General features: G+C 37.2%; 1 protein-coding gene across 4 annotated transcripts in view; it reads left to right on the top strand.

Annotated features, from left to right (window-relative positions):
• Positions 1–19,098, top strand: part of KCNN2 (potassium calcium-activated channel subfamily N member 2) — a 66,875-nt gene that overhangs the window by 30,843 nt on the left and 16,934 nt on the right. For all 4 annotated transcript variants that reach the window (XM_071731184.1, XM_071731187.1, XM_071731188.1 and 1 more), the window contains one exon: positions 9,185–9,326. In XM_071731184.1, coding sequence (XP_071587285.1) covers positions 9,185–9,326 — 142 coding nt within the window. The remainder of the gene's footprint in view (positions 1–9,184; positions 9,327–19,098) is intronic.

Below are 19,098 nucleotides of genomic sequence, written 5' to 3'. Positions count from 1 at the left end.
TGTTGCAATTGAATACTAGTTATGTTGACAGCCTTTACAAACCATTCCACAGTCTGAAATTTCATTGAAATTAAATCTAGTTTTCAAATCAAGCCAGTATAGTTACAGGCAGCACACCCATGTTCCCATACTATACATCCTTAGTTAAGCATGAGCCTTGATTATTGCTTACCTGCCCAAGTCATGACCAAAGAGATTAAGTGTGAAAGTCATATAGATACCTCAGAAAACTACTGTATGGTTTGCATAGAAACTATCAATAGAGCAATCAATAGGCATTAGATAATTGGTGTTTTAATTTAAAGGATTTTCCAGCATGTTCAATATGTAGACTGTGACAGATGCCTTAAGTGTAGGTAGTGCATAAGGTAAGTTGAACTGACATTCCATTTGGTTTCCTGCCCTACAGACTGACAATATGTAACTGTTCTTTCATGCTGATGATCTCACCTTCTCAGATTCCTTCGGATCACAGAATACCATTCCTTTCTATAGTGCTTTACTGAAATAAATAGAAATGAAAAGTCAAAAAGTCTTGAAGGCCAAGATATCAGGCAAAAAATGGTAAAAATAATTTTGCAGGAGAAAGATCTCATGTTCACCATCTTTAGAGAAAATACTGCAAAATCTCTCTTCTTTTTTTTTTTTAGGTGTTTGTCATTAATATGATTCCTTCAAAATTTATTCTGTCCTGAAAGCAAACAACAAATGAATTACAATGCAAAATTAGCAAAACCAGAAAGCCTAGTTTAATCTCCTTTTTAATGACAAAATAGGGAAGAAAGCAAGAGTCAGAATTAATATTAATTATAATATGTCTAATTGTAAGCAGTGTGACTTATAGAAGCTAAACTCAATGCAACTTCTCCTGTTTTGTAAAGAAAATCAAAAGCTACTGAAGGAATACATACACTTTAGCTTGAATTAAGTTAAGCATATGGCTCTAACAGTGTCCATGGTACAGAATGTGAGTATAGTCCCAGATTTTTTCCACTGGTATCAGGCTTCTCCTCTTGTCCAAAGTTAGCTTAAAAAAACAAACTACCTGGATTTTGTAAAATGGTTTCTTGAGCCGTGCTGTGCCATATAAGATGGTTTAATTTTCCAGTTTATCCAGAATATGCTTTTTTTTTTTTGGTCATCCTTTTCCAAGGTTCATTACAATAGAGAGGGTGCCTATATTGTTAAATATTCTCATGCAGTTTGGACAAAAAAACCCAAACAGGCTTTGAGACTGTGAGCTTGTACTGCATTCCTTTTCATGGATGGCAATACATCAGCTTCTGCTGCAGAAAGCCAAGATAAAAAATACTAAAAAAATAATTAAATAGTAAAAAATTAGTCGTTTTCACTGTTAGAGATGAAATCAGTTTCATGAGAGAAAAATACCTTCAGAGTGCTCAGTTTTTCAGAGTCTTCTCAGATAATTCAGCATCTCTTTTCCAGGCTGAACAAACTCAGAACCCTCATCCTGTCTTCATGGGAGAGGTGTTCCTGCCCATTAATCATTTTCGTGGCCCTCATCTAGACCCACTGAATTGGGTCCAAGTCTTTCCTGTATTGAGGGCTGCAGAGCTGGGTGCAGTACTCCAGGTGAGGTCTTAGCAGAGCAGTGTGAAGTGGCAGAATCACCTCTCAATCTGCTGGCCACGCTTCTTTTGATGCAGCCCAGGATGTGATTTGCCTTCTGGCCTGCAAACATGCACTGTTGGCTCGTGTCCAGCTTTTCACCCACCAGCACCCCCAAGTCCTTTTTTTGCAGGGCTGCTTTCAAAAACCTCACCCCCCAGCTTGTACTGATAGTGCAGATTGTTCTGACCCAGGTCCAGGACCCTGCACTTGGTCTTGTTGAGCCACATGAGGGTTCACCTGGGCCCATCTCCACAGCTTGTTCAGGTCCTTCTGGATGACATCCTGTCCCTCTGGCTCGTTGACAGCACCACTCAGCTTGGTGTCATTTGCAAACTTGCTGATGGTGCACTCGATCCCTCTGTCTATACCATTGATAAAAATATTAAACAGTACAGATCCCAGCATGGACCCCTTGAGGGACACCACTTGTCACTGGTCTCCATCTGGACTTTGAGCCATTGGCCACTACACTCTGGATGTGACCATCCAGCCAATTTCTTACTCCCTAAACAGTCCACCAATCAAACCCTTACTTCTCCAACTTGGTGAGAAGGATATTGTGGGGTACTATGTCGAATGCCTTTCAGAAGTCCAGATATATCACATCAATATGCCATCCCTTGTCCACCGATACATTTACCCTGTCACAGAAAACCACTAGGTTAGCCAGGCAGGATTTGCCCTTACTGAAGCCATGCTGACTGTCTTGGATCACCTCCCTGTTCTCCATGTGCCTTATCCGACCCTCTAGGAGAAGGGTCCATACTCCTACGCTCCGTGATCTTCCCAGGCGCAGAATTAAGGGTGACGGATCAGTACTTTCCAGGGTCCTCCTTACTACCATTTTTAAAAGTGTGAAATTGAGCTGCTAAAGAAGCTGTTAAAGTGTAAAAAGGGCATTGACGGCTCTTTTTCCTGAGCCTTGTGGGAAGCCTGCCTGGTTACTTGTTCTCTAAGAATTTTCCACCTCAGTATCTATATGTGAAGCAGCTATTTTGCTGCTACAGGACATGCCACTATTTTTGGTAAAGTGAAGCATTTTGGTGTTATGCAATTTTTTGATGTCTAATTTAAGAGATTTATTTTTAAACTTACATGTTGTCAGAGAGGACTTTGAGTTCATTAGTTTTTAGTTGCAGCTTTCAGCATCCCAACTAATCAAACTGTAAGTATACAACTGAAAGCTCAGAAGGTGAAGACCACCAAAATTATGATAAGCTTTAAAAGAGATGGTTGACTTCATGCAGAAATTGTCAGAGAACTATGAAAAATTAAATTTTTCATTTCCAAAAAATGTGGCAGGAAGATGTATGACGGTAAGGTATTTTGTGTTATGGTTGTCAGTCCCTGCACCAGAGCTATATTCTGCATTGAAAAAGGTGCTAGTTTGTTTTTGTGAAGATTAAAAATTAGCATATGACCACGGAACTACAGAGCTCATTGTAATACATATGTCAAAGTTTATGAATAAAGACTGTTCCAGGCCATATTGTTTTGCTGCCAATTGCTACTCCTGATCCAGAAGTTATCTCAGCCATTAGAGCCTGGGTATGCCCCATAGCACTTGAGCAACATGAAGCATGCTTAGTTTTTCTGCACACAGTTTTCTCTGTACATTATTATGTATTATAGGAGCTGGTGAAAGCTGTACAGCTGAGTTTTTAAAATCTGAAAGCAGTTCTGGGAAATACGAGAACTGTTTTTTTTGGAGACAGAATAGCATGAAATGTAAATAAAGTTCGGTAGAGTTGCAAAAAGCTGAATCCCTGAGCCTGCTCCATAGCATGAAGAAGCTAGATCAATCCGAATTATTATTTTAATACAATAGCATGTATTAATCCAAATACTTAACATTCCACAAAGGATATTTAATAGAAGTTTTCTGAAATGAGAATAATCAATCATGTAACTCTCATGACAGCTGCTACTCTTAGTTCCAGCTTTTGTCTCTGAGAGACAGACAGTAAATATTCTTACTGGCCTTACTTTATTTTCTATTTCTCTTCTGCATATTCAGTTGAAATGAACCATGTTCAGACACTGTGAACCTGGTTGTTTTTCAGAGCAGTCAAGATACATCTTTAAAAAATGCTGCTGCAGGCAGAACTCATTGAGGTCTGTAGGAGTTAAGGGCTGATACAAGACTGGGTAAAGCTTTCCAAGTAGTGTGATTCATTATTCTACTGATTCACACCAAGCATGCTGGAAGTGTATGATGTTATAGCTAAGTTTAAATCCCCAAACAAGCATCTCATTTCATAATGAAATGAGATCCTTCCAAATGTTGAAGAGAAGCATAAATTTTCACATTTTCTTTTTAGCTTAATTAGCTTAGTAATTTTATTAGGATGTTTCTCGATATACATAATGGAAACAGCAAAGCTTTATTGGCATCCAGAATGTGAGATGAAGGCAAAAGCAAAGTAAAAGTTCTGAAATTATAACCATGAAAACACTAGATGGAAACATTTTTAGAGATGATCAGCAGAACTTCCTCTTCCTCTTCCTCTTCCTCTTCCTCTTCCTCTTCCTCTTCCTCTTCCTCTTCCTCTTCCTCTTCCTCTTCCTCTTCCTCTTCCTCTTCCTCTTCCTCTTCCCTCTTCCCTCTTCCTCACTAATCATCATTGTATTAACAGAAGAAATTATCAATATCTATCATCTAACTAATACTAAAAAGGCACTTTAGGAACAGAACAGCTTCATACTGTGGGAGAAATCTAGTAGCTGGTTAGATCAAACTGTCTCGATAGAATCTTGACAAGTCTCTGATATAATGGACTGAGCCTGTTTCCAACTGTTATCAGTTTAGAAGTGTTTAATATTTCACCAGACTAAACTCAGCCTGGACTGCCATTGTACTGCAGAACACAAATTTCATTATTACAGTAAGAGCATATTATTTTCTTCCCTAAAAAGAGTAATCTTTCCTATTGTTTCTTTCGTTCGTTCCATGAGTTGTTCAAGAGGAAAAGGGAACATGGCAGAGTTATGAGATACAGTCCATAGAGGCAAGATAAACTGAAATGAAGTGTGAATTAATGAATCAATGGTTAAGCTTAATGTTATCTATAATGTGTCTTAGAAGTCAAGATGTCAGAGTGTGATAATTGTGGAGTTCTGCCAGTTAAATGAAACATAATCAAATGTTAACATCATTCTGCAGGAAAGCGGTGCTGAAAACTGCAATATCAATAGTGAAACCAAAAGGAAAAGGCTATTGTTTAATAAAGAATATGGAATATTGCTTTGACAACCCAAGCTACTGCAGTATTGAGTAACATTTTTATGTCTCCCTGAGTTGTATGGTAGAACTCCCACTCAGTTTGGCTTGGGAAAGAAGCAAGCCATGCTATTTTAGCACAAATTTAATCACTCGGCTATTTTTGGTTTAAACTTGAGTAGTCTCAGGATTTATATATGCTGGTTGGCAAGAGCTGGGTAGCAGTGTGTCACAGTATGAGGATTGCCTGGTGAGCAGCGTGTTCCAGCTGCAGCACTGCCTGCCCACTAGCACATTCCTTAATAGAAAAGGGGAGAAAAAATGATAAATAATACTTAAGCATGTGTGACTTCTGCCAAGGGTTTTCCTACCTCAGAGGAATACACAGCTTCTTTAAATGACCCTTTATTCTTCTGCCATGTGGTGCTGGACAGGATTCAGAAAACTGACCTGTTTATAACTGCAGTTTTTACACAAGTAAATACTTGCTCTTATCTTCAAGTAGCTCACTATGTTTCTTAGTGCAAGTTTTTACTGACTTAGGATAGTTGGCTTTAAATAGGTAAGCAAGTATTTTTACAGTGATTTTAATTTTAAAAACCAAAATCTTAATACGAAATAAAGACCTTTATTAAACTGAAGCTAAATGACAAGAAGCTTAGGTTTTAGAATTTTGTTGGTAATGTTTGCAAGTTGATTTGTATGGAAGTTGTCTATGAAAAGATACATGAGTTTCTTTACTTCTGAGCTTTCAAGTTTCTGAGGTGTTGATAGTACAGTATTTTCTTGTCAGATTCCAGAGCTCTCAGATACGGAGTGAAAGGATAGTTTAGGAAAACTGTAGTTGAACTCTGGAGTGCATTACATACAAGCTGTCTTTCACAGTCCATCTGGAAAGACATGTTTGTAGTAGCTGGTGATGACTGACAGTGAGCGAGACAGCTCTGCTCCAGCTGTTGGTGTGGATGTCTTTCCTCCTCACAATAAGGTCCATTGCCATTTCCGTCTGGTGGGATAGTGTCAATAACACAGTGAAAATTACAGTGATTGGCATTTTTTTTCTCAGGCCTTCTGGCCTGACTTCAGTGAAACATGTTAGAGTAACAGTGATGAAAAAAAATGAGAAAGTTGAACTTCTCCTGTGGTCATTTTACTGTTTGCTGCATAAATGGAGAAATTCAGTCTGTAGGGCCGTGATAACTTTGAAAGCGTCAAAAAAGGGAATGAGTAAATTAATTTGCCTCCTCAAAAACAAAGCAATTTAAATTAATCCAGTGCTCATTTTCATCCATTCCCATGGCTGTGCAAATAATATGTTTCAATTCATATGTTTTTGATAAATTGCCTGTTGTGTTGCTATAGATGTAATAATTTCTTACAGGTAGGGTAGCCAAAGACTTTGCTCATTCAGGCTTAAATCCCTAGCAATGCTGGTGCCTAATGACATAGCATAGAAATTGGAAGTGTATGCTGACACAGCTGTAATCTTAGGAAAATCAGAAGAATTTAGTACCAGAACTACTAACAGCAGAGATTCAAAATCATGAGTGAAGCTGCAAAAGAAGAGAAAACAACACTCCTTAACTATAAACCTCTGTCTGAGATAGAAATGATGGGACTATCCAGGCAGTGACCCCTTCCTTTTAGATTGCCTGTTTTTCTTAGAGATTTTTAACGTTAGAAGTCACTCTTTCAACTATTCCTTTACAGTTGTGACAGAAAAATGAGGGGTTGGATTTTTTTGTTAAATAATTAGTTTATAATTTAAAAGCATTACCATGCTTTGGCAGTTAAACCACTTATAAGGTTACAAAGTATCCTGTGTTTCTTAGTCACAATAAAGTCTTAAGTATTGATGATGATTTTAAAATTAAGTGTGCACCATTTGACTGTTGAACTATAAGCTTAAAACCATAATCAGGTGAAATATTCCAAGTAGGAAATCTAAGAGCTCTGAGCCAACAAGATAAAAACATTTGAAGTTACTTGAAGTGTGCTACTAAATATGGATTCAGGTGGCTTTAATGAATATTTAATCTAGGGTACCTTTCTAATTAAGATCCATGTCTCAAATGAAACTTAAAAAAACTACTGTTGTGCTTTTTAAAAATTAACCTTATGTCACCTTTTTGAAATTATCTGTGTGTAGACTGGTTTCTATGTTTTCTGGCATGGGTAAAGGAGGATAAATGGATCAAGACTTTTTCCCTGTATTGCTCAGGGCTTAAGAGAGAGGTTTTGGCATTCTTTAGATGAAACTGTTTTTATTTCAGGAATTTACTGAGTTGCATTTAAATATTCTGTTTCTAGACTTACCAAGATTTCTATAATTATCCCCATTCAGGCTTTAAATTTTTTCAGAGTGTAACTATTTGTACAAAACGTATAAAAAATCAAGTGTTGCATTGCAGTTTCATCTTCACAGGAGAATTATTTTGTATCTGAAGTACAGAAATGGCAAGGTTCAAAACCCAAAGAGGGGCACTGAAGGAATGCATTATAAATATTTATGTAAGGATTTATTGGTATTGAACTGTTACTGGCCTTAGAAGATGTGTTGTGACTTCAACTCCCTATTGTGAACCTCTTACAAAGCCATGGGTCATATCACTCTCATACTCTGTAGGGACTTGCATGGTAGTCTCTCTTCGGACTTGCATGGTAGTCTCTCTTCTTTCCTCCTGGATAGGATGAATATGTTTCTCTCCCTGTATCCATACATTTCACAGCTGTTATTTGCTAAGCTTTTTAAGTGGACACTAAAATCCATAACATTCAGTGCAGTCTGTGAAAAAAGCAATGTCAAATGTCTGGTGCAGAGTTGCTGTCATGAGGTAAATAAAGTTTGCTGTATGCTTTTTTACTGCTCTTTTTGCTATTGTCATTCTTATTTGTGTCACTGTCATCCTTAGGAGCTCCAAATGTAGGCTATTAGTGATTTGTTCTAGGTGCATAACAAAAAAACCTCAAAAGCTTGCATAAGAAAAAGCTTGTATATGTGAGAAAGACAGCACTGCCATGAGGAGAGAGTGATTTCTGTAGTCCCTAGCAGTCAAACAGTTTTTAGGTTGTTGTAGTCACCAGAATGTAGGTAGGACTTTGAAGATGGCCTTTTGCAGATATTTATATTGAATATCTTGAAAGTGAGAGAGTAGGAAATTTCCTGAGTGCCTTTTTGCTCATAGCTGTACATAGCTGCTCCATCATGGAGACTGCGGTCCAGAAAGGAAGGAGAACGAATAATTCTTTCAGTTTCGGAAAGCAGATTGTTTGGGGGATTTGTTAATTAATTCCCTAATGGCTCTCTGTGACCTCTGTGAGACATGGATTCAGGGGCTGGCTAAAGTAATACCCTCAAGGGATCCAACAACATAGATAGCTAATCTGAGGTTTAGCAGCAGCTGCAGGGGTTATTGCAACCTTGAAGCTGCAGTGACTGCCACAGTCTCTCTTGTAGAGCTGCTATGTCCTAGGAGCAAAATTCCACTTTTGTTAGGCTATTATGCATTTTTCTGTCACAGACTGGGTACTGACAACAGGTTTTAGCCCAAATACATACTTCGGACTTCCCAGATGATCAGGTTTATGTACCACATGAAGACTAGGTGATTCATCGGAACTTATTTTCTTTGAAGAAGAATATGAACATATTCCACTAGATTATTAAAACTGAGAAAACAAATGGCACATCAGGAAATTGTGCTTATTGGCTGACTTAACACAAAAGGGAGAGTTTGCTGGTTTTGAGGTGTAAGATCTTTTGAACAGGAAATACAATGTCATACTTTTCTATTTATCTTGAAAATACTGAAGGCGAGACAAAATCTTAGGTATCTAAGTCAGCATTTGCATGATCATTCTTTGTTAGATTTCTGATGACAGACTTGCATTTCGTCCAAGGATATGATAATGTACTCTGCTGTCTGCTTGCCCATGTATCCTTTTCTGACTTTGATATTTGTCTCAGACTGCAGCAACTATAGTAGACTGGTGTGTTCTGCCACTGCAGAGGACTAGCAGGACTTGTACCCATGATGAAGAGTTTTTATTTAAAACCCAGAGGTTTCTGTTATTTAAATGATAAAAATACTGAATTATAAATCATCCTGAGTATCTCCACTATTGGTGCTACTATTAGCTGTACCTGTTGTTTCTCTACTGTGGATGAAATTGTATTTGTGTTTTATTTAATTCCTTATAGCTGCTTTTTAAAAGAACTAACTGTAGAACAAAAGAATGGCTGTGTGACCAGTTAATGTGATTCCTTGCTGACAGTACAAAAGTTTAGCAAAAGTTTTCATGATAAATAAATTATTTTCTTTTTCTTTTCAGGTACCATGATCAACAGGATGTTACTAGCAACTTCCTTGGAGCAATGTGGTTGATTTCCATAACTTTTCTTTCCATTGGATATGGTGACATGGTACCTAATACATACTGTGGAAAAGGAGTCTGTTTACTCACTGGAATCATGGTGAGTGTTCCTGAATTTATTTAATAGATATGAGATTAATTTGGCTACAGTTAATTCCAAAAGTTGTGGTAGTCATAAAGTAATATTTATTTACCGGCATATTTACTTGTACTTTTCCAACTGGCTTTCATTCCTGATAACAGAATGGACAGCTTTCTTCTTTTGCTAAAATTTAGCAGCTGCCCAGTAAAATGCAGAGAAAGAAATTTCACCATGATGTTATTCATAGCTTCAAAATTTCAGTAGAGTCTCTCAGCAAATGTTAAGGTATCAAATCATTATCTTTGGACAAGTGTAATTAGACCAGTGCTAACAATTAATTTACAATTCTGAGGTTTATTTCTTAAAGTTATCGCAAAGGAACAAATGTGATGGTGACTATTCTTCTACAGCTTTTTGCTTGAGGATAGTTTTCTACATTATTTCTTAAATGTCTAACAATGTGCTATCCGTAGCATTACAATGCTTTAAGTGGATTTCTGTAGTGCAGTTTTCACTGTAAGAGTTTTGTTACCATTGTTAGAATGCAGCAATTATTTCTCACTACATATTCAATATATATTTATTAACTGTACTTAATTTCTGTTTGTTTTTGTTTTTCTGTACTGCACCATCGGGTCAAAGTTAGGCAGGAAGTAAGGTCATCTATTAAAATGTCAGAGAAATTTATGCATGTCTACAGTAAATTAGAAGTAAAAAAGCTCTGGACTCTACAACTTTTATTTTTGCCAGCTGCTGTGTTACTGTTGCTGTGAATGGTAAGTGCAGAATGAGCATGATACATACTGTATGTAACAAAAAGGTACATACTTACTTCTGAGTTTTTACCACCATATCTATCCTCTGGTAAACAGGTTTATTTGGATTATGGCTGAAAACAAATGGCATGAAATTGTTTCTCCTTTTGAACAGCTGTTTTGGTAGATTTTGTGTTGGTAAGAGTGTATTTTGTGTCCAAAGAGTAAAATACATCAGGACATTTATAATGTTTAAATATTTTTTTCTAAGTAAGTTTTTTAAATATCTGACAGTTTTTAGGTCTTTGACCGTTCCAGTACATTTTCTTGGTGGTGGCAAATGTGCATCTCTTTACATCCAGAGTTTGCAATTTACTTGGAAGGTACAGGCTGAAAGCAAAGGAATGACTCAGAAGGCTTTTCTAAAGGCTGTTGGCTAAGCTCAAATCTGCCATCTTCTGGGGTATTGCCTTTGGTCCTCTCTGAGATGGATTTTGATGCCAGAGGGAATAAAATGTGTCATAAGTGCATTAGGGAAAAAGAAGGACAAGCAGTATATAATACTACCAGGATGTGTCGAATTTGAACAGAACCCTGTTCTAAAGCTTTTCTTCCTCATACTTGAAAATGCAGATATCTGATAATTTTGTTCACTCAAATGGTTCAGCACCTTTGGCATTTTATATGAAAAAAACATACAGTAACAGAAATCTAAGACCTTCAAAGCCTGCTGTATTGATACAAATTATCTGTGGGTTTCACACTGCAATTGTGTTTATGCTCCTACAAATGATAGCAGCATCTGGACTGTTCTAAATAGCTGTGGGTAGTTTTGTGACTTATGATGAAAACAAGATAAAAATAAAAAAAGAAAACCAGACTCAGTATTATTACAAATACTTTTCCATATACCTGTAAATGAACCACACAGAAGCCAGCATTATAAGATATATTTGTCACTTAGCTTATGACAGCAACATTTGGATTCAGATGAAAAAATATTTGTGGTTTTCCTTTCCATTGCTTTGGTGAAAAACTAAAGTACTGATTAATATTTACCACTTGCACACATTGCATTTCTTCTTCACAGCTGAAACAAGATTCTATTAAAAATTAGAACCATAGGATGTACGGATGATAGTCCTTCATGTCTTTGACTGTTTTTTATGAGAAAAAATTATGCAGCTGCTCCAGAAGAGTGAAGGCTCTAACTAGAGTCTTAGGGTAATGAGCTTGGAATAGTAGTGCCTTCAGAAACAAGGAGCATTCTTAACAAAAAAAAGAGCCAGGTGGCTAATGTATGATGATAGTTAAAACAGCATTGAAAGACTGTTTGCATTTTTAAGGACCTCTACAGTGTGGCTTTGGCAAATGTCATCTTTGGGGAAAAAAAATGGAGCAATGAGAGAAAGTGAGATGTTGAAATTGCTCTTATATTTCTTTTTATGTTTTTAAGTTTTTCAAACATAATAATGATCTATCTTCCAGCCTAATCTACAAAACACTATTCTTGAATATAACTCTCTAAGCCACCAACTCTTCTGTAACTTGTGCTGTAACTAAATAATATTTGTTGTGGAAAAGATACTATCCTAAAAGAAAAGACTTGCTGATTTAATTTCAATGGGAGTGGTTAATGGTCTTATCAGAAGAGACACCAGGATAACTGTTGAATGAAAGTAGTAAAATTAAACCATGTCAGTGATTTTAAGAGGGAAAATAGCAAATAGATCTGAAGTAATAAATGCATTATTAGATAAGAGCGACCAATGCCAAATACTGAGTTTTTGCTTTTGAATTATGTCGCTGTTAAAATGAGTGGAAGGGAGAATATATAGAAATATTTGTGACTAGTAGAATAGTGACACAGGCCACTGAAGAGTTAATATTGGCTGTGCAAAACTAGTGGCTTATGGAGGGCTCCTTCGATGTCTTGACCCCATTGAAGAGCAAGCCCAGGTGTCCTGGCTCTTTTCCTGCTCCTGCCTCAGGAATTGCTTCCTGTATAGTGAAAGTTTGACTGCTCAGGCTGAACCCTGTGCTGTGCTCCAGGCTGGGAAGGAGACCTTATGGAGCTGCACCACGTTGTGCTGGCTATTGAAACTGTGACTGCTGGTATCTTGGGCCCTGGTTCAAGTGACAACTTTTCAATTCCACAAACGCACACTCCTGGAAAACAGGAAAATCTTTACATGGGTTCAGATTATACCAAAAGGAAAAAAGCATTTTGAATCAATTTGAGTAAACCAGCAAAGAAGTCTAAATAATGTATTAGAAGAAATTATTATAAAATAACAAAGAAATCTGTAAGCAAAGAAGGCAAATACTGAAAAGATGTACTATCATTTGGAACAACTTATTATTTCATCTTGCAAAGCACTTAAATATGTGAAACTTTAATTAAAATACTGACACACTGCAATACAGTTAGTGGCATGGACTAATTCAGGGACACCTTATAGAAAGGTAAGTGAAACTGAGCTGAGTATCTCAACTCAGTGACCTCTCAGTGCTTTTCCAGTGAGGTTTCTGTGCAGCAGTAGTAGACTAGGGGCTAGGTGGATGTTAAACTTGACAGCAAATGTGTCCTCTGGCCTCTGTATACATTGTTCACTCTTGTAAGATGCCATCTGTAATTGTCAATGCACATTCAAGAAGACCTCTCTGATCCTGTTCAGCATCCTGAGCTCAGCTACAGGTGGAGCACTTTGTGCAGGTGCGAAATGGAACTGCTTGTATTTTTGCAGCACTTCCACCTCCTTAACAACATGTTGGAGTTAAGAGCCTTGGAGTAGTTTGTCAAAGTTTTTTTGCTTTATGAGGAGTCTAATGAACCTAGCAAAAATCTAAAGAAGCAGAGTAGAAATTAGTAGAATTAAAAGGAAGGGGTAAGTGTGATAAGATAGGAGAAAATGAATAATTATTGTCTATGAGGTGGATAATTTTTACAGATCTTTGTAAGCTTTTGATCTTATGCAAGATAAAATAGTGGCAGTCCATTCTTCTGACACTGAATACAAGGATTTGCTCCAAGATTTGAGTGAGAATTTTCCTTACGGATCTAAGCATTATGTGGTGAGGTAGTGCATTTACTGTATGCTGCAAAGCTAAGGATTTGGATCTTCCTGCACAGTCAACTGCCAGCATATATATATATTCATATATATAAAGTGCCTATAACCATATTGATAAACACGCTTTGGAACCACTCTGACAGCAGAGGCAAGAACAGGAGTCAGCCTGTTAGTACCTCAGCACTTCTGTTTCCGACCAATTTAAAAAAAAAAAAAAAAAAAAAAAAAAAAAAGCCACAAGACTTTGCTGCCACCCTGCATGCTGGTGTTTAATACTGCTGCTCCATCAGGGTTGGAGGGCGGGCTACTGTGACTGGCAACAGTTTGCACTGTGACCTCTCCAGCTGTGCTGCAGACCAGTGCAGGTGTCTCGAAGAGCAGTGGGACACGAAGGCTGCCAGGAGTTAGAAGCAGAGATGCAGAACAAGTGCATCAAGCCTATGCTGCCACAACGAAATGGCTGAGTTGCAATTGCCCTGTCAGTATGCACAGGGCAGTTTGCTATATCTTGGGTGAAGATTGTAGTACATGAAATAGCTGTTATTTGGGAGTGTCTGTCTTGCTAATGCTGAAAGTGCAGCTTATGTGCTTCTGTTTCCGAAATTAAATCCAAGGAGATTATTTAACCTATGAAAGAACCACATAAACTAGGCAATTTTTCTTTAATTTACATTATGTATGTGGACCAGATTGGATATTTCTTCTGGAAATTAAGAAGTAGCATCTTTAAACTACAGGATTTGAGCGCCACACATCTAGGTGAAGAATTCTTATTAGAATTGCTGCATTGCAGTCAAAGTGTAAAATCTGACCTTAGGTTACTAGTTTTTATTAGTTCTAAATCATCAATCAAAATTAATTTGACCTGATTTTAAAGTTTCTCATGCTGCAGCTTTTAATATCCTTGTGGAAGTCTGCATTTAGTTCAAAAGAATCCTACTTCCTGTCCGATACATCATGAAAAAAAGTGATGAGGGTAAGGTGTTCCTGAAAATTCCCTTCATTTAGGGTTAAATTGTGGTATTTGTGCAAACATATTTCAGATTCAGCATGGTCTTACCAACAAGATTTGAAAAGCTTTTCCTGTGAATCAGTAGCGTTTGGGTCCATGTCTCAGATACACAGTAGAATTAAATTCAGTTGAGTCTGGGAGCTTGATAATAAATGTGACATCAGGATTCAGAATGGGATGTGTTTATTCCTGACTTGTTTATTCCCTCTAACATAATACAGCCTAACTGGACAGTGTGTCAAGCAAAAATATAATATGGAGAAGACAGTTACAGTGCTTGAATTATTAGAGTTGAAGCTATTAAGAACTGAGCTGCTCAGAAATTATTCAGCTTCTCTACTATTGTTGTTCCAGCACACCAGATAGCCAAAATGGAAGATCTATAAGAAATAGGTATAGTTTGCATTTAGTTTATGACTGTGGCTTGTTGGGATGAAATTTCTGACTGAAGTAAAGAAAAGTAAGTTCCAGAGAGTATCCCTGAAGTAGTGGTGGTCAGGTCAGTAATCTGAAATGTGAGAGGATGGCAGAGGCTCTACCTCCATCTGAGTAAAGAAAATATTTTGGAATGTGTAACTCTGTTTTAGATTTAGGAAGATTAAAGAAAAAATACCTCTCTCAGGAGGTCTTAAGTTCATACCAGTAGACCAGAGAGGGTTTTTGAGGCATCAGAGGAGAGGGAAACTTGTTCCCACTTAGGCCTAGATAGGACTTATAGATGCATTTCAGCAAGTTCAAAGGCAGTCAGTTACTGGAATGAAGAGCAATTGTCCTGTGATATCTTTGTTTACATAGACAGTACTATGACTGACAACTGTTACAGCAAAACTTTTAATTTGTTTTGAAAAATGTGATTTGGTTTGGTTTTATCTGCAATAACTTCAGATCTTGTATAGCAATTTTAGTATAGTTTGACAAATATTCTCATGCAACTTTTGAATTTACAACATGGGTTTTGGACAAGAACATAATTAGTAGCCATCATCCTGAATTATTAGTGTCTCGCATTAGTGTTGTAGGCTGTTAAGCCTACTTATCTAGTGAAATCAGATATTACCTCATTGCTCAAAAAAAAATTGTTGGTTTTTGTTCATGTTGGAACAAAACAGGTCTTTTTTTTACCTGTTATGATCATTGAAGGCTTCCCCAGGAGCCTAACCACCAGGGTGTGTTCAGTTCTTGGGCTGCTGTGAATTAACACTGCTATCAATTATAGGTTCTTCTGTAGAAGAGAGATGGTATTCATTTTATAAATCATCATGTTCTGTGCTGTCTCAGAAGCCTTTTCTAGTACCCACCTTGCATTACAGGAAAAGGAGTTTACTTCATCCCCACTTCCACTACCACTCTCAAACATTTCTGCGTTTGAGAGTATTTAAACAATTTTGTATTTGTATATGACACTTAATGCTCTTAATAATTTTTTTTTTTGGCAACATTTCTAAAAACTTTATGGACTGATTAGAAGTAAAGCAATCTACTCATCTGCTTTTCTACAGAACAGAAGTTTATATGTTGCAATAAAATCCTAGCTGTAATGCAGACAAACTCCACTGATGACAACAGCAGGGAAGCAAATACTGAATATATCGAAGTACAAATAATGCAAAAGTATTTTTAAGGCACCTTTTTGGCTGAAATGGCATAGCTGTTGTCCTATTACTCATGCTATTTTTTTTCAGTGTTGCAAGGCTACACATTTCTTCCAGTAAACAATGACAAATACAAAACCACATTTACACAACACTTTCCTTAGCCTGTGGATGGATTCCTCCCTCAATTTTTTTTTATTGCTGGTTTGGAGAGGATTTTTTTTTTTTCCTTCCCTGGTGGTCCTTTAAGTCCAGCTTCTAGGGAGCCAAATGAACAGAGTAATTGTTTAAATTCTTACAGGATTTTCATTTCATGCAGAGCAGCAGGAAGAATGTTGTGCCTTTTCTGGTGCAGAGGTAAATTTCCCACCAGAACCGTATGTCTGCAAAGCGGACCTTCTCTCTCTCTCAGTGGATCCCAAGGACAGTGAGCAAGAAATGTGGCAACTGCCTTCTTTGAGCTGCAGGCAAGTATAGCTGGACATCTTTGTGACAACTACAGCACTTCACTTCCAGTTCAGTACACCAAAGATGCCAGGAGACTTTCAGCTGAGATGTTGGTACAGAGTGTTGGTTTTTTTTTCCTTACAAATAGCACCTTCCAGGCATATATATGACCTCAAAGCAGTTGCAGAAATGGCTCAATTCATTGTTGTCATGTAAAGGTATTTTGGAACATTACCAAAGAACCAATTGGAAATGCTGGAAGCATTTACTTAGAGGAGTACAGGGTTTCTCTGCTGACTAAATGTATCTTTCAGTGTGGCTTATCAGCCCATGCCAATCATACTTTGCCTTAGATAACCTTTGAAGAGTTGGAAGTGCCTCTCTTTGGTCTTCACTAAAACTGGCCCCTTACTAGAGTGTAATGCTAGATTTTACTGAAGCTTGGACCATGCCATTACACAATCACTGTATCTTGCACCAGTATGAACCCTGAGCCTCAGCACTTATGAGCTGGTAGAAGCAGCGTGATCTTGATCCAAACTCCATCAGATACTTGGGGCAGCCCCAGCATTTTTCCCTCTGCCCGCCATGGCTATGGCTGCTGTGGTTTAACCATAAGGGGAAATACTCTGGCAACTTTAAGTTGGTCTTGTAGTTCTGATGATAACAACAGAAAGCTCAGGGTGGGCTGCATCAGTGAAGAGAAGGAGAGAGGACTGGAATTAGATTGCTGAAGCTGTCTCAGCTGGTACAGGATTTAATAAGTATAATGAGATATAATCTCAGTAAACCACAGCAAGATCTTAGGGGTAAAAGGGCAATGTCAGGTCTAATATTGTGTATACTGTAGAACTGGTTAATACAGAAATACCATCTTAATTGTTATTTATAGTCCTTTAGCATTTCAGGACCCTACCACCTGATCCTATTGATACCAGTACCATATAAAAACAGAGGAAATATATAGTCCAAACTCCTGAACAGATTGCCATCTCATACAGTAAAGAGTATGGGGAACAAGATATGTAGGATAAAAACAAGGGATCTGGGAAAACACCACAACCATAAGAAACTTCACTGGTTCTGTTAGACTTTGTAATAAGTAATATATTAAAAAAAAGAAAGGGAGGAATTTGAAAGAAAGCTGTATAATAGATTTGTACGTGTTTCCAGGGACCTTTTCCTAAGTCCAGATACTATGCAAAAGGTTTTGTCTGAAAGGGCTTGTTAGAGCTTGAATCCATTGTTTCCATATGACTGAGATGGAAGAGCCTGCAGACTGAAAATATTGCAATGGAAGGCAATTCTTCTATATATATAATGTCAGGAAGAAGGGAATAGTTGGTCACATTGCTGAGTAACACAGTAAAAATGACAGGTAAAGAAAATAACCCTTGGAACAATCTCTGATCTGATATGGCTAAGACAGAGATAATATTCCTTGTTAAAACAGATAAAAGGAAGCTTGCAATAATTCATAACTAAGTGCCAAGAGGAGAGAGAGTACAGACAGACAGGGAAAGTTACAGTTTATGATTCCTAAGGGTACAGTGAAAGTAATAGTTTTTAGTTCTTAAGAGCATGTTTAAGCATTTTGTTCAGTTGCTAAATTTGAAGTATAATTTAATATACAATTAAGTTCACCTTTCTTTTGCTGTTTCCAGAAAAGAAAAAAATCAAAAAAATCAAAAAATCAAGAAAGAAAATCTTTTGTTTGATGTCAAAAAGACAAAGGCTGTTGACGCTTTATTTTTTTCCTCAACTTAGTCCATTCTTCCATTCATTTTTCTAAGGCGTATCAGCCATCTTTTAGGCTCTGGTAACTGAGAAAATTAATTAGCGTACTAGTGTTCAACAAATATCTAAATGTATATGTGAGCAAAAGACCCACAAATGCTTATTTTTGTTGGGCAACTTTAATTTCTGGTATTGGTATCAAAGAAGGGACCTTTTGTGGTCTATTGCTTATCTACATGAGCATTTGTGCTTAACACATTCTTCTTTGTCCTGAGTACAAAAAGCAGATGTACAATTAAAGAGTTGAAGAAGCCCTAAAATCGTTTGCATCAACATCAAAATGTTTTCATGTAGGACAGCAGCTAAGCAGATTGACAGTCAAGGCAAGTTCTGCCCAGTGTAAATGGCTGTTAACCTAACAAAAACCTAACCAAAACTGTACTGCTTAAAAATACAAGTTTTACACACCATCTGATACTGTCCAGCATTTGTTGCTTTGCCCAACTGAAAGACTGAGGACACATATTATATTCATTGCTTTTGACTTCTTGCTTTTACTGAATGTTAATGGGTGCTTTCATACCAAGCAACAAGTACTGTGCATTCAGAATGAAATTCGTGTGCTTCATCTTGAGATGCTTGCAAATAGAAAACAGTCATTGCTCAGCTCATCAGTGAAGTCCTGGTCTTATCATTTTAGAGAAGCCCATTTTTAAATCTGTGCTCTTTAGGGTCTTTTGGTTAAGCAGATAAGTTTGTTCAGCCTGTACATACTTTCTGGACCATATAAAATCTAAGGTACATCAGCTTTTTTAATTGGTGGTTGCTGGCAACCCCTTGATCACAGAGTACTTCAAAGAAATCAGATAATTGGATGGCCAATTCTTTTATTACCCATTTCCATTAAATGGCATGAATGAGCAATTCATCACTCAAGTTGCAATACCCAAGTTGCTTGCACTGCATGTGTTGTAGTAATTTATGTCCAATTTTTTTTTAACAACTGTGTAGTAATGATATAAGAAAAAAAAAACTCAGGGCATTCATTGAATTCATGTTGCTGATTTTCATGTGAAACATGAAAACAAAATGGACATTCACAAATGTGGCAGGTATGATGCTTATAATGCTGCCATTTTGAAGTACATGTACTGAATCTATATAAGTTCTGTA

The sequence above is a fragment of the Heliangelus exortis genome, chromosome Z (assembly GCF_036169615.1).
Source record: "Heliangelus exortis chromosome Z, bHelExo1.hap1, whole genome shotgun sequence".
Taxonomy (NCBI): Eukaryota; Metazoa; Chordata; class Aves; order Apodiformes; family Trochilidae; genus Heliangelus; species Heliangelus exortis.
Note: the sequence above shows the minus strand (reverse complement) of the source record. Positions and strands in the feature narration are given on the sequence as shown.